Source organism: Crotalus tigris, unplaced genomic scaffold (genome assembly GCF_016545835.1).
Source record: "Crotalus tigris isolate CLP2741 ecotype Arizona unplaced genomic scaffold, ASM1654583v1 scf7180000023719.973015, whole genome shotgun sequence".
In the NCBI taxonomy this organism is placed as follows: domain Eukaryota; kingdom Metazoa; phylum Chordata; class Lepidosauria; order Squamata; family Viperidae; genus Crotalus; species Crotalus tigris.
The window spans coordinates 170436-197588 of NW_024100138.1; the positions used below are offsets into that span (position 1 = coordinate 170436).

The following is a 27153-nucleotide window of genomic DNA, read 5'->3' on the forward strand; positions in this document are numbered from 1 at the left end:
AGTGGGTCCTCAAGACCCAATTTTATGGCTTTTTTGATATTACTCGTGAATGTAGCTATCATTAAGAGAACCCACTGTTTGCTATGGTGGAGGTGGGTGGGTTTTGTCCAAACACGAGCAAAAGCCAGTTTTAGGTAAAAACGTCATAAATTGTGGTCACATGATCATGGGATATTGCCAATGACGTAAATGTGGGCTGGTTGCTGAGTGTCCAAAATGTAGTCACATGATTGCAGGGGACATTACAACTTTGGAATGGAGTTATAAGAAATTTTAGGGGGGCGGTCCCTCAGAACTTTGGTTGTTAAGCGAGCAGTCATAAGTCAAAGACTACTATATTGAACTTAATCCTTCAGTATGATTTGGGCTGGTTAATTTGTAGCCTTGGAAAGGAAGGGACAGAAATTTTGTTTCCCTTGACAGCTGCTCTCTCAACTCTGTCTCTGAGTTAAGACTGGAGGAATCTTCTGCCAAATGAGGATAGAAAGTCACAATGGGAATAAAAGTTAGCTCAACTGTGCAGGTGGTGAATGCAAGAGTTCGACTCTATTAAGAAAACTCACAGATGAAACTGTCTGTTGAATGACTCTGAAAGATTCCTTGGAAGGATTCCTTCAAAAAGCTGCTAACGTTTGTCTTTAACACAGAGCATGACACATTCCAGAACTAGCATAAGAATTCTTTCAAATAAATTGCGAGCCATCTTAAGAGCCCCAGAGTTACTTGCTAAGCAGCCCCATTAAAAGATTAACTTCCAACAAACAAAGGCATCCTGCTTAGTTGGTTCACTACGGCTTAGCCATACCTCCTGGCATATGGCTTACATAATACTTGGGAGGGACAAATTCTCTGAAGAAATCCCAATTGTTTTTACCGCGCTCTCTCTAGCCCTAGAGATAAATTTAAATGCCAAGAAACAGAATGTTCACACAGCAGTGTAACTTCTACTCTTTACATTTAGACGATAAATGATACATTTTACCTATAACATTTATAAGATTAAAAAGAGAGAGTTTGGTCTAGTGGTTAAGCCACCAGGCTAGAAACCAGGAAATTATGAGATATAATCCCGCTTTAGGCCAGTCACTTTCCCTCAGCCTAACTCACCTCACAGGATTGTTGTGCTGAAAATAGGAGGAATGAGCATTAGGCACTGCCTTCAGTAGTTATAAAAATAATAAAGATGAGATAAAAATATCTTTAAAAAAAATCTGGATGGCCACCATTCTGTTGTCATTCATGAGTCATGAAGACTTTGGCGAGGGAGAGTTGAGATCCTTTGCTTCATTCCACCTGGTCTGTGACGCTTGTCATCTTTTATAGATTTTATTGCAATGTGTTTGATTGCGATGAGTGGCCCAAAATCATTTGAGAGTCAGGAAACATACCAGTTTAACAAGTGGTGATGAACCCTGTTTTGTGTCTTCAGTTTATGACACAGACAAGATGCCCCACCTGAGGCTCCAGAATAGATCCTACAGGATTGATGGCAAAATAATTCTGTCTTGACATACGACAAGATATCTTATATTTTGCTGGGTTATTCAAGAGCATACTGTAGTTCTGTATGCATTAATAAAATGAGCAGCAGTATCTCTCTCTCTCACACACACACAGACATTCACAAAGATCTGTGAACAATAGATACTATACACAAAGCATAACAGCCAAAGAAAAATAGCTCATTTTACCTTTTGTGAACTGAGAAAGGGGCAGTGCCCAGCAACCTTCATGGTTGACTGGACATGTCAAGTTTTAAGATTCAAGACTGACCTGCACTGAACAAACTCTCTTTGTCCTTCAATCTCTGCCGAGGACATGATAAAGAAAATAGGCAGGATTGACAAACCTAAGATTTCATTTACAAACAAGAAGCCCTCCTCCAATCTAGCTCCTTCATTTATCACTTCAGGGTGTTAACAGACAATTTGCAACCAGTAAAGAAACCTCTTTTTTTGAGCCTTTAGACTCAATTTCAGACAGGTAACGTTTGATTTGAAGCAGCAAAACTCTAGCATTTAAACTTTAAAAGCAAGCTTTGCTTTACCATTCCCTTATACCACTACTTTATTCTTGTCGGTGCCTGCCAGCACAGAAGCTGTCATAAAGATCCCAATGCTAATGTTCTCATTTTGTTTTAAAAACCCACTTCCTTAAGTTGGCAGTTCTGGGCCACTAACTCCTGATATTTGTGGGTTTTACTCCCTTTGTTTATCTTGGATGTTAGTTTCTGGAAGCATTTTATGATTCTTGAAAAGTACTAAGAGAAATGGTATAATCATTAAGGCTGAGCAGGACTTCAGATTCAGAAAACAGCAAAAGGTTTTGTCAAAGTATGTAAGTTTCCCATGTAGCATGTCTCTGTAGATTTTTAAAGCTACTGCATCCTGAGTTACAACAGAAAAGCATTCAACAGTTTAAAGAATTGCATCAAAAGTAGAAGTATGCAAACACCATGTGCTCTAAATCCAATCCAATCCAATGTGCCAAGCAACATTATTAAATGGGCTTTTAACACATAGCTCAGTGTTTCTTAACCTTAACAGCTTTAAAACATGTGGATTTCAGTTCCCAGAATTCTGAGAGTTGACATGCACACATCATAAAGTTGCCTGGGTTGAGAAACATTGACGTAGATAAATAAAGGACTGTTGAAAACAATAGCAAATACATTTGTTCCACTTTCTAATTTATTTATTTCTATTTATTAAATTTCTACACCACCCATGTCATCTGTGACTTCATACCTTGTTATATAGGTCTGTAGCAGAAAGGATAATTAAGCAAATCCAGAAAAAAAGGCAAATAAAAGTCTTAACATTCTGCAAGATGCTAATTTGCAAGTCCTTCCTTCACAATAAAGACACGAAATAGCTGCAGAGTATTATAAACCATCCATGTATAATAGAATATTAATAAAGGAATAATAAGTTAACCTTGCATTAATTCAATGTGCTTACAAATTCCTTTTGGTTTTACAAATTACAAATTCCTTTTCTATTTTTCTTCTATTTATTTAAATAACCCAGTCTTTTCCTGCCTTGGATCTTCTAGCTTTGGTAGACTACAGCAATGAAAAGTCCATGATTGGGGATGATGGGAATGGATGTGTAGCGTAACCAGTAAGTGCCACTTTGAAAATACAGACTTAACTTCTATCAAGGCTTAGACCTATTAGTGCATATTGGTCATTCTTCTACTCATTCAATAAGAATGAATGAAGAATTGTTCACATATGTACAAATCTCAGATTTTCTTTTCATCAATATAAAGTTGACTTAGACTTTAATCGTATCCTAGAATAGAACCACTGAGGTCAATGGAAGTAAAACCAATGAAGTTTATAAAAGGGTCCACTTAAACTACAGCTTATAAGTGTTACTTGTTAACTCATTCAAGTGGTTTCAGTAAGAGAAATATTTTCCAGAATGATCTCAGAAACTCAATGTACTTGCTTAGAACTACCTTTGATTTATTGCTCTTCTTTTGAAGAGCTCAGTGAACTTCCCAATTGGTTTTTGAGAATTTATTCTGGACAGTTTACAGGTTCGTCTATAAAACTTGTGTGGTCACCCCAAATAAATATGTACTTCCAATCACGTTCCATGGGTACAAAAAAAATCTATCAAAATACAGCACTAATTATAGATGCAGTGCCAGGAAGACGTTAAATAGGAGTGGTATGCATAAGATCCTGAAGAAAGCAGAGAGAGTTCACATGACAGTAAACTGCAGAAAATATAAATGGAAATGAAGAGCAGATGTGGGAAGAAGCAAAATACAGTGGCAGGAAGACAAGATCTAAACAAGGGAAACCCAATATATAAGAAACACAAAGTAGAAACCCTAACAGAAGACAGTATAATGCATCACGCACCCCCTGCCCTCTTATCACTTACTGGTAGCAGCTGGTCTATGCAAACACCCGCCTTTTTGTTACACACTGCTCAGCAGTGGGGAAAAGTCCGCACCTGCTATCCGGGCTAGTGCTGTACACTAGGATACAATACACCATTCTGGATCAGGAGGGTGATAATTCTGGCAAAACGATCTGAGAAAATCATGCTGATCTGAAGTAACATGTAGATCATAGCAAACCTTGGTGTACATTTGGTAGTCTACACCACGCATAGCTGCATCAAAAGCTTTCTTTAAATTAAATTCCATCAATCATTGTGTAAAAGGCTACTGGAAAGCTTGGCCATGCAACTTTCAATCAATTCAGTGGTGCTTCTGCAGAACCTCACTATGGATTGTACCCAGTGGCCTTAATTATTAATGAAAATCTTGGCAGGGACTGCCAGTTTAATGTTGGTTTTATCTAATAGGGCCACAATACACACAACACACACTCACAAATGGGAGGAAAAGATCCAACAAATTAGCAATAAGAATGAAAAATCAGTACATGACTTAAATCTGAGTTACTGTGAATGAAAAATAGGAATTTGGAGTGCTTTATAGACAATTCAGTGTTGAGGAATAAATAAATAAGTTTAGTGAAATGTAAATCCTTTGTTGTTGACACACTGTAAAGCTCTGGGCATTGTATCAATTTTCTGCCTTGATTCCCTCTTTGCTAACAGTAGTAATAATAGTCAGGTTAATATGCATATCACAAAAATGCTGGGATTTTACCATTTTTGCAAGGACTTGAATATTCATGACATTTTAATAAATGAAGCAATGTTAGGGTTTTTTTTGGTTATAGGAACAAGAGATTAATTATCTTTATCGCTAATTGTAGATTTAGCATTACAGTTGCTTGAAACATGACTGTACAGTTTTCAAATTTTCTTTTAATAAATAAGATTGTATGGATTTTTTTTAAAAGTCTCTTTTATAAAAGGGGGGATATGCTGCTAACTCATCTTGATAACACGTGACAATAAAGCTGCAGCACAGAACTGACCCCTCCTTCAATCTTCTTCACATAGTCTGAAAACTGTAAAAGGAGTGATCCTAAAGCAGAATTTCACCAGCTCACAAAATCAATAATCGAGCTTATGACCCATAATGCAAGAAAGCGCATTTTTACCTATTTGGAAAAAAAAATCACATTTATTTACTGTCAAACAGGTGTTAAACTTTACATTGGATATTAGTGATGGGATCATTATTAACAGGTTTACACAAAGGAATTTGGGGGGAAAGAGCAAAAAAGAAAAAAAAAGAAAAACCTGAAACAATGTACATTTAATTAGCTCTTTTATCATAAAATAAATTAATTACTAAATATAGGCAGAAGGAATATGGAAGAGTAATATTTATGTTTTCTCTTAGCTGAAAAGGGGCAGGCACCTTTCATTCACTAGTCCATCTTCCCTCCAGCCTTCTCCAAAGAAAAGAACAAAGGGGAACTGAATCTATAGCTAGTGGGTGATTGTTCTTTTCTAACCAAATTTGTGCAAGGCCTGGCATAAATTGGCATCTAAGAGATTTCTTCCCATAAAATATCTTCTTTTGGCAATATCACGCTTAAGCCATAAGAATAATCTGTCAAAGCAGAACACTGTTTACAGTGAAAAAGAAGTAGAAAATGGGTAGAGTTTGCATTTTAAACATATTACGGTACTACGGAACCGAGTGTAAGAAGAAACAGCTTGTAGCATATGTGCAACCAAGAGCGTTTCACAATATTTTTTTCAAATCTTTTAAAATTATTTTAATGACAATTATATTTCTGTTTGGACACAAAGGTATTTATTTATTTTACCCTAGCAATAGAACAAAATATAATTTCTCTAGCCATTTTTTTTTCATGAGAACATTGTACAGTTGAAGAAATATATGAAATAAGGCCTGTGGCTTGATTGCTAGTGGTTAGACATGTTTTCAACCCTTGCCTTAGTGGGGAAGATTTGTCACGAACAGCAAACTGGTGCAGAATCTCTCTCCTGCTTTTGCAAGTCTAGTCAGGAATAGTAAGGTACAATAAATTTGTCCCACAGGATTTTAGTGCCTACGTCTTGTATATAATACAATGCAGGCATACAAAAATGATGCAGCCATATTTACAAATTTAGTTCCCAAACTGCTGCTGTAAAATGGCTGGAACACTTTGCATGTATGTATGTGTGTGTGTTTATTTCACAATCTTTTTTTTTAAATGTCAGCAGCAAGATATCTTAAAATACCTTGATGGTATCTCTTTTTTTCCCCTCTTTGTAACAAATAATTCTTTTAGTATACTCTGTGTATATACAAAGCTTTTTTGATTTATAAAAATTCACAGAACTGAAAGGTCCAGTCAACTCCTTTACATGGGAGAAACCACAGGGACAAGAGTAATAGTCACTTCAAGCAGATATGAGGGGGTCTGCACGTAGCCAATTAAGTCTGTCTGTTTAATACTTGCATGTGGCCTTCAGAATTCCTTGGCTACGCTATTAAAGGCTTGTCACTAGCTGCATTTGTCCTTCTCTAACGTCCCCTTCTGGAATACATCCTTCCTTGTTAATGGGAATGATATAGCCATCACTATTCCCTCTGCTGATTTGATAGTACATCTGAAGCTGATGGCCAGCTCCAAGGTTTGGCATACTTTTGTAGTAAATGTCCTCATTTTCGCTTCTCCGGGATGGAGAGAGATCTTCTTCTATGTCAGGACTGCTCTCAAGGTACGGAGAGTCTCTGAGGTTGGGCATGCTTGTATAAAGTGAGTCTCTGTTGGGCGATTGGAGGTGATCTTCAACTTCAGCTGTCAACTGTGACACGTAGCTATCGGTTCCTTCCATCTTCACTTTCTTCTGTGGTTGATACAGAAGAGAGTGAGTCCGTTGAGGAATCAAAGGGGCCTCAAGTTCCTTTTGGTGCAGCTCCAGGCCCGTATTATCACTGTGCATTAAAGACGATGCATCAGCAACAATGGCATCATCTTCACTACTGCTCCCGCCGATCACAGCTTTGATTGGTAATGTGCGCTCCAGGTTATGGTTCTTGTGGCTGCCTCGCAGGTTGTTGTGCACCAATTCTGAAATGATCATTTTTTCAAAGGCGGCATCATTCAGGCTTAGTCCACAGTCTACAACTTGCACACTGTCGTTATAGTCTCCGTTGCGCAAAGAGTAGCTGTTGTTGAAATTACCATTTAGCGGTAGAGTATCCATGGCACTTGTATCCCTGGCATTGTTCAGTGAATGTCCTGCAACAGAGAAAGGACACCCACAGGTTACTGCTTACCCTGGAGCTAAAATTCTTATTCTAAGAAAATCTTTAATGTGGTTCAGGACAAAGTTGTACTTGGAAGTAGGACTTGAGACATGCCAGGGAGACTCCCAAGAGTAAAGAGCTACACACCGAATGGAAGAGAGAGAGAGAAATTTTACAAAGTAATATTGTTTTTCCTTGGGGCTTCAATGATATTTTCAATCAGAAATTTTTAAAACAAATGTTAACAGGTTTGAAGTTACCAATTTAGGATTCAGTTCTACAATTCTTCCTGCAAGGAAGAAAGTGACTCCATGTCCTTGCATATGAATGCAAAGCAATACATTCATAAACATTTAGTGCATAAGTACAACGGGAAAAATAAAACCAGCAGAATTTGTCCTAAACAACACTAAATTAAAAATAAATAAATAAAAGGGAAGGAGGGAAGGAAGTAAGGAAAAGGAATCAGGTCACATACAAACAGAAGGTAAATGCATAACAGTAAACCCACATATTTAGCAAGCAGCTACTTTAATATAACATTTCTAACATTTCCTTGTGTCTGTGTGTTTCTTTAGCTGAAGATGGAACAAACAAAAGAATGACCAAAAAAATGGACAAATACAGAGACTTTATGTTAAGCACAGACAGCCCATCTCTCACACTGAAAGGGACTGAGGCCCACAAGCACCATCCAACACAGGAAAGACAGCAGGTGGAATGACTCACTTTGGACAACTCACATCATGTCTGTCTGCTCAGGCTATCTGGCCTAAGAGTAGCTGATATATAAAAGAAAGTAAAATGATTTATTGTAACAAGATGAAGAATTACTGAGCGTCTCAGCAACTTAGTCAGAGCAAGGGTTCAGCAAATTAGATTACTTGCAATAACAGCTTTTTCCCACTTTAATGTGCCTTTTTTTTGGAAGGGAGAGGAAGGGTTGCATTTTATATTCTCTCTGCCAGGAATGGCCCCAGGCTTCAGAATGTCAAAATTTACCTGCAGCCCTGCAGTTTGCATCAGTCACAGTGACAGAACTGTATGAACCAGCATAAGTCTATTCAGAGTTAAGCCCATAGACACCATGGGCATATGGAAATCAAAAGCAGAAATGTTTAGGGATTTCTCTGAGCATGGGTCACAGAAATTAACCAAAGAAGAAATATTAGCTGTGGAATGGGAGATTATCAGTCAGAACCGATAACTTTCAACTGCTGGAGAAATGGAGAAATTGGATACATCTGCTGGAAAGATGACACAAAGTTTAGGAAGAGAGAAAGAGGAAAAAAAAAGAAAAAGGAATTTTATGGTGAAATGTCCTTTTACTGGAGACAAAATTCATTTTTCTAGAGACACAAAGACATGTAAACTAAGACATCACAGTGCTTCCCAAACAAAGGAGATAAAAGAAAGTTCTTAAAGAAATTGAATGGCATGGATCATGGAAAGTTAGATGATTTGTTAGTGAGCTGTTGGAAGAATTGCTTTTATTGTTCTAGAGCAGTGTCTGGAACTCTTAAGGAAGAATGAAGTACTGTTGTCTGAATGAAACTGACCACTGTGAAGCTGCTGCATTATATGCAAGGCTTGGAGCAATTACAGAGAAGTAAAAAGGCTGTGTGTGCATCTAAAAATGTTTCCAGGTTTATTTTCAGCTAGTACTTAAAGCTGCAGCTTAACCAAGAAAATTCAAAGTTGCTTCTATAAAGATAGAAACACTAGGTTGATGCCTCAGAGATTTTTGTCTCCCTTTGGTTATGGAATACTAATTGAGAAATAAAAAGTTGCAGCTAATCTTACATTGCATTGTTTTTGCCATTAATATGTGCTGAATTAGTATAAAAGGTTACAATTCTTTGAAAAGCTGTAGGCTTTGATTAAACAAGTTTGGTAGGTGGGTTAATTTCATATATATTTTCATTCTTTTTTTCTTTTCTTTTTTTTTTTGCAAAAGCTTTATCCATATGGAACATATGGCATTCATAAGAGAGAACCAATGCATGGGCCACATACCGGTATTAATTTCCTCTATAAAAGCATTCTCTCTTAATAATATAATTCTTCAAACTCTATTAAATAAATATTGAAGCATATTTAATAATCCTTAAAAGAATTTTCTGTGATATACTGCAGCGTTAAGCACACTCCAATGCACTTAAGCCAGTTTTAGAGAGGCAAGTTTAGATGCCCATGATCAGGTAATTCACTTGAAGTCTTTCCTAGCCTGTAGCAAGATTACTGTGGGAATGTAGAAATATTATGTCAATTATTAAGCATTTTGCTCAACAGTGCTCTGGTTTTAAGCAGCAAATTATTTCAGCATTGGATATCATCAGTTACCAATAGGGCTTGCTACAGACCTAGTGACTTTTTTGGGTTCTTCCAAAAAGCAGTACCCACGTACCGCTGAGTATGGAAATAATTAATTTGGAAATTGTGAACCACTTGCCCGCTGAGTCTACTTCATGACCGCTAGTTATGTTTTAATTGTGCCCATTAAAAATCATGCTGAAAAAATTTACATTTGATAGGCAAAGTTAAGTTTTACTCCCATACTTGTCTCTCTGTAGGTTGCTAGAGGAGAGCATAAGGAAAGTAAGAAAACACAAGAATGAACACAGAAACTGCAGTTCAGTTTAAAAATAAGGAAAATTGATATAACACGTTTATACGTTTAGTTTTTTTTTTTAAAAAAACATGTTATAAATGTTTAAGACAGAATTTCATTTACATTAAAATGATTTATTAAACTAATAATAAAGGTGCATTATTTTATTTTTAAAGGACTCATTACTTTAAAAAAAACCTTATTGGCTGGTTGGCTGGTACAGTATAACAAAGATATGGCTAAGGCTAACAATCCTGATAACTCTTGCCTTTTATAGTGAATTAATATCCCTACAACTGAATGATAGATCAGAGCAATGTCAAGTTAGGTGACAAATGCTCAGAGGACAGAAAACACAGCCTGTCCTAAGCATCTGAGATTAGATCCAGCAATTAGGCTGTATATTCCTCACAATTCTGCTTTTCTAAGACTAGCCACCATCTGATGACTTTCTTAAGGAAACAAAGCAAAACACAACACAGCAAATCAAAGTGGCTCCTATAAAGCTGCACTATACTATAGTTGGCCTCTAAATGTGACTCCGGATGCAGTTTTCCACAGCATGACAGTGCACATGTCAAGATGCCTTTGTGTGAGTTTAATGGTCTAATCAACTCCATAAGCAGATGTTCTCAGCAAGCTTTTGATTCAATTTATATTTCATAGATGTGATACCTCTAAGTGATATATATCTTGAAGATGGGCTCTCGGAGCATGGGGTGTCAGTCCTGCAATAGTATATTAAGATTTATGCCACCTGTGTTAAAAACATGGAGGATTATTGGCAAATACTACTATGGCAAAGGATTAACACTATAATATAGTGCAGTTTTACAAGCCTGGCATTATCAGTAGCATTGGAAGGAAAAGAATTCTAAAGGAAACTGTAGCTCCAACTATGTTAAAAGAAAAGGCTTGGAGCAAAACATACTTTAAAGCAAAATGCAAAATTAACATATCCCAAAGTGTGGGCACACCTGGTGAGTTAAACACGGGAGCTGAAGGGGCATTACATACAACGGTTTCAGCGAGCAATGTGTTATAAGGATTGTTAGTGCCGTGCGGTCGAAGAAGAGGGTTTGTTAGTAGGTAATTGCCAGTCACTCCTAAAGCAAAAGAAACAGAAAGAGAGACATCAGCTCTTTCATTTGAGGCTGACAGTTCCAATAATGTGTATTTTTTCTAAATTCAATCACAAGTCATGTATATCCCGTCAAATTTAATTCAGCTGAACATTTCTGACTGTATTTGAACTATTAATTTGAAGGAAGAGAATGAAAATATAGTTAGGTTTCAGTAATTCACAGGTGCTGGCCAAATCCCCAAAGTAAACACCTGCTGAGAATGACATTTGCTAATTTATACAATTTATACAAAATTGCTGTTAACACATGGATAGCAATTAAATACAGAGACCAATGTTCTATTTCAAGAAGTTACAGCTTAATGCCTGTAACTTTAACTGTGGATAGGCACCAGACTAGATACATCAAAAATTTGTTAATTGAGAGCAATAGGCAATTCTCTGATAGCAACAGCCAAGGTTTATCACTCGCGTAGTTTAAAACAAAGTTAAAGTAAGCAATGGCAAGCTGCAAGACGCCTATTCCATTCTATGTAAGGAACACATGCTGAAGGAACAGCAGAAAGAGAGGTCGAAGGCAAATCATTCATATATTTTTACATGTCAAATGGGCTTCATGCTGCACTATCGTGAGGATTTGTAAAGTCAATTATCTTTTAAGTTATCTCTGCTCTCTCTGTAAAAAGAATCTTAAATGAACACAATGAAAGCTCATACAAAAGCTCTTTCTGCAATTTCAGTCCTAATGCATCAACACTTTTCAGTAAGCTTCTAATGAAGCAGCCACACACAGCATTACTTGCTAAGAACTCAGCATGTGAAACATCACACTGATTTTGGGTCTGTTACATTAATATAGTTGTCAGAACAGATATGAAGACTCTACTGCTTTGTAGACATGCAAATAAAATTATGTTGAAAGGGCCTTTCAACTGAGCAATCTGAAAGTAGATAGGGGAGCCTGATATTGACCCAAGATGAGACACAGAGCAGCCCAAAAATGCATATACAAAATTTAAATTGATTAGGCTCTCATTGTGGCAATAGAAGAAGATATTACATTTTAAATATTAATGTTCTTATCACTACTAAAAATATTACTACTCTAGGTAGCAAAAATCCTGGAGTTTTAGGAATTGCTGTACTGTCAGCTTACGCTAATCTTATTTGCAATTTGATTTAATTTATTTGATTTTTTTCCTGTCCACAGTTTGAGGTTTACTCTAAATATTAGCAAAGGCAATGCAAATCCGTTTGTCACTATACTGCATATCATAAAATTGCTATTATAATAACTATGCAGTATAGTTCCAGTTGAATTACAAAATTGGCTATAGTTCTTTGATACCCACTTAGATATACTGTTTCCAGTATACTCACCAGATATAGTTGAACATTAATTCCCCAATTCTGAGTATGACACTTTTCTCATCGTAAACTAAGAATCCGGCTCCCATTCTCCTTAATGTTACAGAGGCCATTTCATTGGAATGTTCTCAGATTTGCATTATCTCTTAAACTGTGCCTAACCAACCAGGTAGCATCAGAAGTGCAAAAATTACAATTGCACTTGCATACTAAGCCATAGCTTGTTTTAACCATGGTAAGTTGAATAAATCTGAACTAATGTAGTGCATCAAACCATGGTTTATAAGTGAAATGGTGGGTTAGTATAACAAACATTATAGCCTCTCTGTGAATCGTGACTATGAACTGCAGATTAATATATCTAATTAGTTTTTTCCTCTTTTATAGAAATGATATAAAGAAGCTTTACAGATAGTCCTCAATTTACAGTAAGCTTAACAATTCTTCAAACTTATAATGGACCTGTCAAAAGCTACTGAGACCTGATTTCAAAGTTATGATAGACATTAACACCACCACCCTGGGTCACATGAATGTATTTTGGGTATTTAGCAACTGGTCCACCTTTATGGCTGTTCTCAATATCCTGTGTCAAATATTACAAATTTCTGGCTTTTACAAAGCATCTATTGGATAAAATGGCTCTGTTTAATGATCAGTACATTTGCTTAATGCCTGCTTCAAAAATAGAAAATGAATGAATAAATAAATAAATAGAGATAAAAAAGGTAAAATTGGCCCAGTCACATGGTGACCTGCTTAACAACTACAGCAGCTTACGACTGTAATTCCAGGTTCAATTAGTCATAAATCAAGGACTACCTGTAACACGTTCAGTTGACAATAACTCATTTCACTTTAGAACATTTCTTTTCAGGGAGAAAGATCAATCTGATAAGAATTCCTAACTCCCTTGCATTCTTCTATTATATAGCTTGTCTTTTAATATATAATATTTTTATATTTCTTATTCCTGATTTTTCTCTCCCCTTCCATTTCCAGTTCACAGTTGTGGCAAGAAAGGAAAGCCAACAAAAAAAGCTATAGCCTAGACTGAAAATAACATATCCTTTGTAGAGAATGGAAGAGAGCCTTAGACAATGATTGGGTTGAGATCAGAGAAAAAAAATATTGCAGTGTCTTTATTCTGCCAAAAAACCAGTGGTTAATTCCTGAAATTTATACATGTTGAGTTGCTTGGTATTACAGTTATGCATAAAGGATCAGTTCATCACTGGAACATTTCACTTTCCCTAAAATGTTCAGTTTGGCTCATTTGGGGGCTGGATCACATCCAGAACTCCATTAACTACTTCCTGTTCTGGAAGATACGCTTGCAGAAATATACAAACCACTTTTAGAATGCTCAGATTGACCAGTTCTGGGGGGGGGGGGAAACAGAACACTGCAAAGAAAGATCACTCCCTTTTGCATATAATTGCTTGGCATTGCATTACAATTAGACACGAAAAACAGAGCACAGGCTTTGTTGAAGAGAGATTCGTATTTCCTACCAAGGATAATGTACACATTACAGCAAGGGCAAACAATGATGTATGAAACTGCAAAGAACTAGAAATCTCTTGTAGGATATACCAGTACCTCACATAAGTTTGAACCCAGGAGTTAGGTTTTTACTATACACAATATTGATGAACATTGAGTGGATTATTAAACCCAATTGTATTTTGTACATTATTCTATAGAAATTCAGGAACAGCCATTATCTTTTATTATCTGTCTATCTATCTATCTATCTATCTATCTATCTATCTATCTATCTATCTATCTATCTATCTATAATTCTATGTGGTCATATGTGTTGCAGCTACAATAATTAATATAGGTACCGTAAATGCCAGCGTATAAGACGACTTCCGTGAGCGCTGAAATCGGCGTCAAAGACGGGGGTCGTCTTATACGCCGAGTCGTCTTATACGCCGGAAATACTGGTAGTTTCCGGCGTATAAGACGACGTTCTAGGAATGCGGCCCGGCTATAAAGACGGGGGTCGTCTTATACGCTGGGTCGCCTAATACGGTGGCATATACAGTATCTAGACTAAAGAACAATGATGCCAAAATGATGATACATGCATCATGACATCTTGATTGTGCAATTATTTAATGATGTCATGATGCAGGTTGCATTATGTTATGATGCACACATCCTCATTTCCTTCTCTTTCTCTCTCAGGAGGACACTTGTGCTTCTTAATCACTTCATCTGCAAATATCTATCTAAAAATATTTGCTTTGTGTATACAAATCTCTCTCAAGACAATGAAGAAACATTTGCAAGTATGGGGAATGTTGTTATGGAAACCAATTCTTGCTGAATCAAAGTATAAATGATCCTCTTTTGCACAAGAATCCTCTTTTCGACTGAAAGAATCTACAAGCAAATGGCTACTTTTTAAACCAATCCAACTTGTGATTTCTTTGGGAATAGATGCTTAGCTTGAAATAGTCATGCTATTTACTATGCAATGTTCCTGTAATGCTGACCACAATCGTGCATTTATTTATTTTGTAAAACTGAAGTGCATAATAACTGCAACCCCCAATCATTGTCATGGCAGAATTAGACCTGGGCACTGAAAGTTATCCAGTGCTTTTCTGAATGTTCAATTGACAAGACGACCCCCTCTTCTCATCCACTGGGTTTTAAAGAAGTGATCTTGCCAATTTTGAATGAGCATTTTAAGACTTTAAATTTGCAACAAAACATTGTCCTTGAATAAAATCCCATTGTGGCCATTTCCAGATGAGACTTTAGTATTGTTTAGTACTGTATGTCTACGTGAACAGGACTGAAAACCTATAAATATTAAATCTGAGTTAAAGTCATAAGGTTTAACCCACTATCTAAAAAGCAAGATAAGGTTTTCCCTCCTTCCCTGGGATTGTCATGTGGCAGGGAAATGCCCCACATTCTAAACATGATCAGAACTATCCTGGAAGGAAAATGAATTCTCAGCTGCCTTTTATAGTGAGCTGATGCTAATATGATTTTACAGGCAAACTGTGTATGGTAATCTAATGCATTTAAAATTTTACTGTACTGGTAGTTCTGTTTCAGTTTTAGAATATATAGGTTAGCAAAGTTTTAAAATTATATTCTTGCTTTTAAGTTAAATTATTGATGAGGCTTATTTAAATGCGCTTTCTATGAACGTGAATGTCAACTTTCATCCTAAGTAAAGAGATGAAGGAACTGAGTTTTAAATGTATTCAAGACAAATAGTCTTGAGTTACAGATTTTCTTTTTTAAAACAGTCTTCCGCATATATGTGTCTGTTTTCACTCAAATGCTGAGATCTTTAGCTTATAATAACTTCCCAGAGCACATCTGTTTATTTGGTTTAATTACTGCAATCTAATACCTTGACATTTTTATTTAAGAAATACCATTAAAAAAGTAGAGTGAAATCTATCAAATAACTGACCTTGATTAAGGGTTGAAGTGCTATTGATATCACCTGAGATAAAGGAAGATTCAGATTGCTTTCTCACAGTATCATTCCACATTCTTCTTATTCGGCTCTGTTAAATGTAAAGAAAATCAGGTGGAACTGTCACATCTCAAATGGCTGTAGAAGACCACTACTGCTACTTTATTACTAGCCCCCAATCATCTCATGTGATCTCTTATGTAAGCCCTTTTCTTGAACACAATAGCACTCACTTCCAAGTCAATGTGTTCCAGACTATGCTGTTAATTTTCTTTTGTGTAGTTAAGTGTTATTATGCATATTATTAAAATCAGGATGCTGAAAAAGAGTGAGTAGTTATACTGGATATGTTATGTGATTGACTTCAAATTGAAAGCAAATGAAATTTTGGTGCCTTTTAGGCAGTGTTAAGCGTGTGGCATTTTATTTTCTCTCCAGGTTGACCAAGGGATGCTGACAGTAGAATTAACAAACTTGTGGTCCAGTCAAGTTCCGCTAATCACCTCACAGGTTTGTTGTGGTGGGGAGGATAGGAGGAGGGAATATTAGGTATGTTTGCCACCTTCAGTTATGTATGAAAATAATAAAGGCGGAATAAGAGACCTAAAAAATTGAGGGCTGAGATGTTTGTGTAATTTCCGCGCTTTATTAAAGTTTTTCTAATCCATGTCAGGATTACTTTCCAATAATTCCACAGCAGCTGAGCTCTAGTATGAAGGAAAGTTAAGGAGTTAAATGTTTGTGAAGCTTCAATTATGTTTAAATTGAAGAAGTTATAATTCATCAGTACTTTCAGAAGAAGAGACTGTATACAGAAACATACACCCATACACACAGACAAGACACATACAGAAAAGAGAGAGAAAATGCAGTGGCCTAGTCCCATTCTCAGTTCTTTTCATCGCCCTGGAAAAAAATATAATATAAAAATCTGGGGGGGGGAAATATAATGTAATATAAACATAAGGGCCTTATTCATGGAAATAATTTTGTTTAAACAGAAATTTATCACTAGTTAGAGGTGCCCTTGTGGGTCATTCGGTTCTATTTAAATACAACAATCACAGATTGTGTGTTTTTTTTAAAGTGGATAAAAAGATCCTGGAAAAATTGACTGTATGTTTATGCAAAAGGCTGTCTGCCATTTTGCTTATGCATTAAATCCACAAACACACTCCAAACACTTTCTTCAAACATAATCAGAAGTCAAACCCAACAAAGGCATGACAAACATTATTGCAAACAGTGAGGTCTTGTTTGTATTTGACAACTGCACATATTCAAAAGTGCAGGTGATACCCAATATGCAGCAGTTTATGCAGGTGATTTTCCAGGAGGTTTTGCTAACAATGCCTTTATTTTATATACAAAAATGTTTTTGAAATACGTATCTAAAAATCCATCAGGAAATATTTTCTGAAACTTTTCTTTACAAGGAGCATGCTTCAGTTTCACATCTGATTTGCTTTACGACCTTTATAAAACTTTATTTTATAAAGTTGCATTCAGTCATTTTCTAATCAGAGAATGATTATTTAAATCTCTCTGTGGATGGAGCTATTTCTCAGTAAAGGATTTAAAACTACCTCCACAAATTCAAACTTTCAGAAATTTTTGAACTGGCATACAATTTGTATGTGTATGTGTGTGTATCAAAAGACTGTCAACAGAGCTGTTATAATGAGAATACAGTTAGTGTATCTAAACAGAACATATCTCAATAGGCTGTTTGATAACCAAGATTAATTAAAAGATGCTGTCATTAGAAATACTGTCAAAATGTTTGTTACCTGGGTGCCAGAGGAATAACGGGCACTTGTTCGTGTTGTTGATGCTTTTACTGAACTGTGTGGACTCTCTGTGGGTAATCCACCACAACAATATGAATGTCTGAAGCACTTGCCATACTCCTTGCGTACCTATATGTGAATAACAATGATCGTAATCAGATACATTTATATTTTCCTTTTTGAAATGTATTTCTATATAATAAAATGAAGCATATAACTGTGTTAGACATCCAATTAAACAAACATGAATATTGTACTTAACATTATTTTGCAACATTTACGATGTTCGTGGGACTGATTCAGTTCATTCCCAATTATATTCCCAAACACTGATTACAGGGGAAAAATAGTGACACCTTCTTAGTTGTAAATATTATTTGGGGCCAAAGTATAAGGTGGCACTCCAGAAATTTTCCTTAGAAAAACTAGTGGGCCACCTGCAAATGGCTGGATTACTATGGTCTGGGATGGAGAAACATTCCAGTTTTTTCCAGAAAGTCCTGTCCCTCAAGTGGTAAATTTTGCACATGATAGATTAGATTAATATTATATTAGACAGATATATAGAGATAGAGATAGATAGATAGATAGATAGATAGATAGATAGATAGATAGATAGATAGATAGATAGATTTTTCAGTAATTAATTCATGTTCCCCAAATATAGATAATCCTCATTTACTGATTGCAACAGGGATGGACAACTCTTGCTATAACTGATGTGATCTTAAATTGAAAAATCATGTGACTGTGCCAACTTACATCAGTTCTGCGAATCACCAGAGACTGTTAATGAGATGTCATGTGACTACAACTTCTAACTTCCTACCAACTTCCCCATTGACTTTCCTTGTTGGAAGCTGTCTTTGAAGGTTACAAATGGTGATCATGTGCAACTATAGAAAATGTGAGCCAGTTGCCTAGCATCCAATCACTATCATGTACTGAGAGGATACTGCAATGGCAGCAACTTCACATCTCATCGTAAATCTCATTTTTCAATGCTATCATAGCTTTAAATAATCACTGAATGAGTGATCTGTAATTGAGGACTGCCTGTACATTATTCCATTGGTCAGTGATTTGGGTACAAGTGTGTCAACTAAGTATTTTCTGTTAATACACAGATGATCATTCCACTTATTTTAAGCACTGTGATCATGACAGGATATTGAAGTTTCAAGCAGAATTGAATAGTTTCAAATAGCACCTGCTTCTCTGAATGCAGTCTAGTTTAAATCATTAATCAATGTTTCAAGATATTAAACATGGTTTTTCCTTTCGTATTACACTGTGTGCCGAAGGCAGATATCTCTATGAACACGCTCAGATATTGAGACCATCCAGGCACTTTTCTCTCTGTCACAGCATCTAAGTACCTTTGGCTATAAATCAAGAAACATTTTTTTTCTTGTGGCTGCACACAAAGATTTTGGGAAATCCCAAACAACAGAGGCCCCTCTGCTCATAGCATATACCTGTTAGCAATGGAATGGAAATGGAAAAAGTATTTAACTTAAGGAATGGGTTTGCTTTTTCAGCTGTTCCTTGTTTTAACCTGTACTGACTTTAATTATGTTTTACTGTTTGCTGTTTTGGTATGCATTCATTTTTGATTACTATTTTATTTTCCGATGTCATTGGTTTTGGCAACCTTTGCACATAAGATTAAATATATACATTACAAGATTATATAATTATATGTTATATAAATATAAGATTAACAAATAATATTGGATTCCCAAATGAGCAGATAGTGAGGATACCATCATGCCGTGCCAGGGAAGAAACAGTGGCTGGATGTACTAGTACTTCTGATAAAGAACCTTCCATTCAAATATATTCTACAAATAGCTTTTCACACAGATGCAACCAAATAACATTAAGCTAAATTTGTGTTGAATATGCATGAACATATCACAACACAGAACAGAATGAGCCTACTGATTTTAAGGGATGATAAATGTGGCTGAGCTCAAAAACTAAAGCCCTGTACTGATAAATAACACAAATATTTCATGGGCATGCATAACTATCAATTAAAAGATGCCAACAGCTATGGAATTCTAACCAAAAGATCCTCTCATTGTCTCCTAAATATCACTCTCTGAGGCTGATTTTGCCTAACTGTCTATATTGCTGCAAACATACATTTTCTGTTGGACTGCACATTCTGCTGCCATCATTTCTAAATTACAGCTTGCTGAAAACCGAGGTAACAGAACTATCATCCTGTCAGGATGGGAAACATAATTGTTTTCACTTTCCCAATTTTATTTCTCTGCTCAATTTAGTGACCACTAGCAATAACCAAATAAAAAGACTGCGTTAGCTACATATAGAAAAAAAACGGAACAATATCCAGTAGCAGAGAATGAAGCTTTTAAACTTCAAATGACAATCTGGAAGTATGAATAATCTTGACTTACTTTATCTACTTTTCCTACACTTGAATGGCATTTTGTTATGACTTTGTTGTGCTGGCTTTGCTTACTATAAAAACAAGATGCTGCATGTTTCAAAATATTAACACTATAAATATTGTGCACCTTTGTATTTATGATTTTGAAAACAAAAAAACCTTAATACTCTATTCTGAAAGTCTTCAATATTGTCCTTTTAATTTTATTTTAAAAAGTTAATATTTAATTCTGGCAAATTTACCCTTGTAGATGATAAGAGCTGTTCCAGGTAATACCACTATAGAAGTATGTATAAAAGTTGCAGCATACAAATTAGATGTCATTAAAATTATAAACAAATTTTGAAATGCTGTTTTGATTTTAAATGCAAAAAATTGCTTCTCTCTCAGTCTTTACATAAAGAGTATACATGTGTGATATATTACAAATAACTAACTCAGTTATGTCTTTTTTAATCTAAAAATCTTAATGTAATGCAATACTCTTGAATCAAGAATCCCCAAATATAATCCCAATGTGATTAAATTTTACTTATGGGTTATTCATTTTTTTTGTTTTATGATTATATTTCAAGATTTCTAATTGTAATCTTTCATCATTTAATTTTTGACACAATGATTTTTTATTGATGTTATAAAAATCCTTTTTTTTCATACAATGCAAAACTATTATTAAGGTTACTTTGATAAAGCAAATAATATATTCAACTTACTGGAATTTAAAGTCTATGCTAGAACCAGCAATTGTTATCTTTATAGCTAATTATATTCAACAATATTTTCTATCAGAGCATTAGATGTTATAATTAAAGACATTCTGCTTCTATAGTATGTGAAAAAAGCAACAGCAACACCGTACCGGTTCCCTTAAATAGCTTGCTGGTAAACTACTTTTGATGAAAACATTTATCATGAATTCTTATACATAGTGATCTCATGAATAACTTCTAGATTGATATATTATTCTACTGTATTTTTTTTCAGATTTATCATTTAGGGTTTTGCCATGTGGCTCTTCGTTACAATAAAATAAAAGAAATAAACTATATGCTAAATATGTAATGCTCATTAGAAATGTGCACTTTGTGTCAAAAATTTATACATGCAATCTTTGTGAGGACAAAAATACTTAAAATCAATTTTTCTGCATATTTTTTTTAACATTCAATAAGTGGAGATGGAGAAAACCAATGCAAGATTCTCACTGATATTTTGATTCTATTATATAACAACAGATGACCAAAATTTTGGTCAACGAGAATTTTTTTCTTGTTTTTCCTTTCAATGTGGTCTATAGTTTGCCATGTCTATGGTATATATTTTGTTATTCGTTACAGATAAACACATATAAATAAAATTATCTGGAGATGACTCACTTTCTTCTGCAGCGCACAATGAAAAATGAAAATGAACATTCCCTGGAAAGCGTTAAATACTGTGAAGAGGTATGCCATCACAATAGTCTCCTCGTTGATGTAAAGCAGTCCAAAAGACCATGTTAGCCCAAGAAGACACAGGAGAGCAAACGCACCTAGAGCCCAAGACCTGAAAAATAAAATAAAATTAAGCAAGACTACTGAGTTTAAAAAAAATAATAATCTCAGCACAATTACAAATTTATGCATTACATTTTCACTTGCTATGGTTATCTGTTGCTAGATTTGCATTCAGACATTAAAAAATAGACTTTCGACTATTAAAGAAGGAACAGTCCTATCCTTTAGTGAAAGCAGCAGTGGTAGATGAGCCTTTCTCTTATTCACGACTGAAAACGGACAGTATTATTTTGAAATGCAAAAATAGAATCCATGATCCTTCAACCTTTTGTTTATCTGTTATATATGTGTGTGTGTTTGTACATTTTATAACAAATATTTAGTCATTAACAGAAGCCAGGTGTTTTTTTAAAAAAATAAACGTGTTTGAAATTTGACATAACATACACAGATAAAATAGTTATGCAAGGTTTATATGGCAGTTCAGTAGCCCATAACCAGAAGCTCAAAAACTCTACTAAACTAAGACTATATCTTCTAACTTTCACTGGAAAGTGTCTTGCTGAATGTGGTTAAGTATGTGGATTTAGCAGCAATATAAAATCTTTAAAGGATTTCATAATGAATAGTTTCGGGGGAAAAAAAAAGAAAGAAAGAAAATCGCAGAGAACAGCACAGAATGAAAAGGGAAAAGGGATTTATTCATTGCATTCCACATCTAACTAATGATCTTACTTGATAAATGGCTTATTATCTTCATAGCTAGAAAGCATTATAAGCAGAAAAGAGAAACAAAATTATTAGACAGAAATTTAATTTGAAATTAATAAAAAAGCATTTTAGTAAAGTTCATACAAAAATTAGTTAAAAGGAGAGAATTCAAAGTGCAGATGCAAGCAATTTAAAATAATAAAGGCATTTAAGAGTTGAAAATAGTTTAGCAAATTAGATATTTTGATTCATTAAAATTAGGGACAATCCAGGAAATTGTCCAAATTTTCAAGTTTTTTTCTTTTCTTTTTTTCTTTTTTAAAGTCATGCTTTAAATTTGTTAATATAGGGTTCTATCTTACCCAGGTAAGTCCGTATTATAGTAGCCATCACAAACACGGTAATTACTGGTGTAGATGAGAAGACAAAAAGAGGAAGAAAAGGAAGAAAAGAGAGAGATGCTAAAGATTAGCTCTCTCTCTCTCTTAACATGCAACATGCAATGAAGTTGATATTGTGACCTATCTAAGCAATATCTAGTTTGCAATGTTAGGTATCTTGCAAATTTACCCTTGTCACATTCTATTTACAAAGACAATTTAAAAATCCAGTCTGCAGCACAATTGCTTGGAACTTATTAGAGCTTGCTTCTTATGATAAAATTTATTCAGCCCTCCAGCATCAGACTAATACAATAACCTAGCCTGAAATAACCCTATGACTAAATGGTAAAAAGCTGGAATAGGCAACACAAGACTGGAGTGTTTTTAACTACAAAACCTCAAATCAATTTCTATTCCTTAACCACACAAATAGCATGGACTGAAGCCGAAAGAGAAGGCTTTATGTTGCCTAGCTCAGCCTGAAGTATGATCCACCACTGTCAGTTTTATTAAATTAAACATTGCTTCAATTTCTGGAAAAGAGAGTATTAAGACAAAAATAATTATTTGTTAAATTAGCATGAAAAGGAACAGATAACCATCAAGATAGCCACAGTCATAGGAGCAAACTATCTTAGGAGGTCAGAATTATGACTGGGAAAACTGCTGAGGACCCCTAACTGCTGAGAATAATTTAACAAAACAAAACCAGCAGAACAACATCAGCCGTGCAGAGAGGAATGCAATTTCGAGGGGCATTTTAAATGCAAATGAAATGACTGTGCTGCTCTGGAATTTCAGGAAGGCACCAAACCAAACGCCTTTGACCACCATGCCAAGGAGAAGGTTATTTAATTTCAACCTTGTCTGTAATATTGGAGCAACAAATGTGTTGAAAGCAAGACTGGTGTTGTTCATTTCTAACTGACATCTGTGGTTCCTGGGAGACAAAGCCATATGTTCCTAATGGAAGGGGAGCTTTCAATCAGCTGAAACAATCAGACAAATAATCACAGTTTTGGATCTGAACACATAGCACTTACTTAATGTTTTCCAACCTGCTAGAGTCTGGTTTCAAAGTGTTTGAGTGCTTCACCATTTTGCACAGTGTGATCACCAGGAAGATAAGATTCAGCTGTCAAAACAAGATACAAATGAAATTAAACTACTTCAAGAAACAGGTTGATTAATGACGATACTCCAGACTAAACAAAAAAGAGGAAAAGCTATCATTCTCCAAACTATTGTGTGACTGAGTATTTTCAGCAAAGTAGCTTCAGACAAAAGATTAGATCAGTGGTAAAAATCCAGCAAATATGTTTTTCAGATAACATCTTGCATTCTTTCCAATGTCAATCAAACTTGTTTAAAGTTTTAGTATATTTATATAATATATATAATGCCTATTGTAAAATGTTACATTATGCAATAATAGTAATAAAAAAAAAATTAACCAGTATATTTAAATATGCTTCTAATATAGAAGGCTATATGTATAAGAAAAAAAAACCTCATGCAGGTGAGAAAATCTTTTATCCAAAATTAATTACAGTTTCTATTTTTTTCTTGTACGTATTGGTGGGAATGTGTTCAATGCATGGATTGTCTCCTTTTTAGGTAAATATATTTCTGTGCCATAGCATAAGGTAATAATTAAACACAATATTGAAAGAAACAAATCCTCTTCCAATTGTAAATAGTTACTGTTTCCACAATAGATACTAAGCCACCTATTTAATTTGTTCCTACAGTGAAAATTACAAAATGATTTCTGAATCCCATTTAAAATTGGCAAATGAAAAATTTAAAGTACTAAATAACAAAACCATAAATTTGTTAAAGTATAAAAGAAAAAGACAAATACTGTACAAGGCAGTAATTTTAGCATGATGTGATAGTTTATCATCAAATAACTTCAGTTATAAATAATTCATCTAATGGGTAAATACCCACAACATTAATTTTAGCCCCTCCCACACTTTTACAGGAATAAATAACAACCCATGATTCCCTTCTCCATCCCTGAACAACCCACAGAACAAATTATGGGGTCCTTTGCATTCTATAAATTTCTTAGTAATTATTTCATTAACTTTTTCAATGCCTGCTTACTGATGAATTTGCACTCTTCACAAAGTTAAAAAGAACATGCCATAGAATACCAGATTACAAATTCCAAATCATGTATCTTCTATTTTTCTGCTCCTCTGATGTCCATTTGACACAGGTCTATTTCCTGAAATAGGAGATCCGCCATCTAGTCTGTCTTTTTCCACACAGAACTATTATTGTCAGCCTCGGAAAAGGTAAATATATTATTCCTAAGCTACTTAATCAAACTCTTATTGTCCTGTTCCCATTGCCTTGTGAATGTGGTGGTTTCGTGGTGTGACTGGTCCTCTTTCTACCTTGCAAAATGGTTTTATGACTTACACTGACAGAACTGCTCATATTTTATGTGTATTGATATTCATGATGCCTGTGTGGATTTTCTGGCCCCAACGGGTAGAAATTACAACCAAGGGGCCTATATTCAGATTGTTGACATATTGCATAATGGCATTGACTGCCTCTTGGAAACTGAACCCTTGGCTGATACAAAAAGAATAGCTTGTAGAATGATCTGTCAATATTTTGGCAGCAATAAAATTTAAAGCTGTGGTTGATGTAAGCATTTATATTAATCACATTTTATCATAATGTCCCTTGTTTTCATGGCTTAAAGTATACATAGTTTAGGTCAAGGCAGTAGGGTTTTTTTTTTGTTTGTTTGTTATAAAAGCCCCACTGTAGCCAGTCAATGAATACAGTTATTATGAGTTTTAATATGTCAGAGTTACTAAGTGGGTATAAGTGAAGCTGTTTCGTCTTTTATTTTCATGTTTCTAATTTTTTTCTAACTTGCTTCTTAGACTGTCTAGGACCACCAGCACATTAACCAAATATTACTACTGATACAAATATGATATGTCAAAATGTTGTATTAAACTTTTTTATTTATTTATTAAAATTAAAGCCTGACCTAAGCTGCATATTATGAGCCAGGTATCCATAGGCATTAATTGTGAAAAACAGTTATGATTCCCCCCCCTCAAAAAAAAAGATGCACAAATACAAAATTCCCAACACTAGCCCTATGTGGGCTGGCCAGGAGTGAAATTTAATTTGATCTTCGTTGTTCTCATTTAGCACCATAACTACTAACCACATTAGCTATCTTCAACACTTTCCTTTTCAAGCTACAAAATTACCAATGGCTACCATATGTGGCAGATATAGTATTATCCAACTGTTTCAGACATCATTTGTCTTATATAGACAATTATTTATGTGCCATCCATTTTCTCTAGAGGTGACTCTGGACATGTTACAGATTTAGTGATTTAAGTCCAAAATACCTGGATGGAGTTCCTGATATATGCCATTATAATTTACTTTGTGCTCTCTATGTCAATAAACCTTTAATGAATAGAATCAGCCTAAAATAGAAATTCTTGTTGCAAAATTTGGATGTAATAAACAAACAAATGCAACTTAATCAATACATTTGGAAGCTTCTGTTGAAAGAAGAAAAAATGGATGGAAGAAATTGGCCTTGTATTTTATCCAGGATGATAAATCTTCTGCAAGTGATGGAGGGAGGGGAATGGAGTGGAAATGAAAGTATCTTAAAAGTACTATAAATCCAAGATGATGTGCCTATGATAACAATGCATAGGATGCTTGTTCTCTATATCTTAGTGAATATAATATAAAGCAATAAACCCAAGTTCATTATCTGAAAAGCAACACTTAGAAACCTTTCAAATATCAGCAAGGCATTTATATAACCTTTCCTAAAACTATCACAATGAAAGAACAGCAAGCATCATGATGAACAGTGGCAAGGTCTCCTAAAAGATAATTGCCTTAGATTCCTGTTATTAACCATGACAACAATGACAACAACAAAAGGCAAACTCCAGTCTTCCATATTTTATCCGGTTCCTGAATACAAGTATGTAATTTGGGGGGGGGAGGTTATGTTTTTTGATGTTACAACTTTTGTTTTGCCACACACCTCCTCCTATAGCAGTGGTTCTCAACCTGTGGGTCGGGACCCCATTTGGGGTCGAACGACCATTTCACGGGGGTCGCCAAACAACGCAGTCCGCCATTTTTTTCTCCTTTTCCTTAGCTGTGCTACTCCGTTTTATTCTATTGGCTTTTGAAAGCCAATAGAATAGACTCTCTTGAATAGAGAGTAGTCCTCAACTTACGACTGGTTGGGGGTCGCAGCATTAAAAAGGTTGAGAACCATTGTCCTATAGGACTATGATTTTGTCCCTTTCAGTCACAGAGAAGGAAAACAAGCAAACAAGAAAGGAAGCAAATAAACCTCCTTTGAATAACTTGAACCCTAGGATACATTTATAAGCTAAAGAACTTCAGGCAGATTGCTGTATTATTCGGAAATATGAGAAGCTAAAAACAGCTTGAAATGGTAGTCTACTTAAATAGAAGTGGGAGCCTTTCTCTCAGGACACATTCCTGCAAGCTGCAGTAGGTTTTCCAATGACTTTGGGCTTTTAAAAATAATTTGGAGTAATTTTTAAAGATGGGAATGGAAATGGGAGGCCTTATTCCAAACTCTACTCCATTTCCCATGGGGTGAAATCATACTGTCATAGTTCAGCTTTTTT

At 35.1% G+C, this 27153-nt stretch overlaps 1 protein-coding gene across 22 annotated transcripts in view; it reads right to left on the bottom strand.

Annotated features, from left to right (window-relative positions):
• Window positions 1-5041: 5041 nt before the first annotated feature.
• The window catches only part of ADGRL2 (adhesion G protein-coupled receptor L2), a 690605-nt gene continuing 668493 nt past the window's right edge, over window positions 5042-27153 (bottom strand). For 6 of the 22 annotated variants that reach the window (XM_039321043.1, XM_039321048.1, XM_039321042.1 and 3 more), the window contains 7 exons: window positions 23515-23606; window positions 21258-21426; window positions 17460-17588; window positions 15664-15760; window positions 10741-10869; window positions 9712-9729; window positions 5042-7144 (listed from right to left, as the gene is read on the bottom strand). In XM_039321043.1, the coding sequence (XP_039176977.1) occupies window positions 6390-7144; window positions 9712-9729; window positions 10741-10869; window positions 15664-15760; window positions 17460-17588; window positions 21258-21426; window positions 23515-23606 (1389 nt within the window). In that variant the 3' untranslated portion in view covers window positions 5042-6389. Of the gene's footprint in view, window positions 7145-7881; window positions 7935-9711; window positions 9730-10438; window positions 10521-10740; window positions 10870-15663; window positions 15761-17459; window positions 17589-21257; window positions 21427-22112; window positions 22140-22450; window positions 22496-23514; window positions 23607-27153 lie in introns of all 22 variants that reach the window. The other 16 variants (XM_039321054.1, XM_039321052.1, XM_039321055.1 and 13 more) reach the window with 10 other exon arrangements.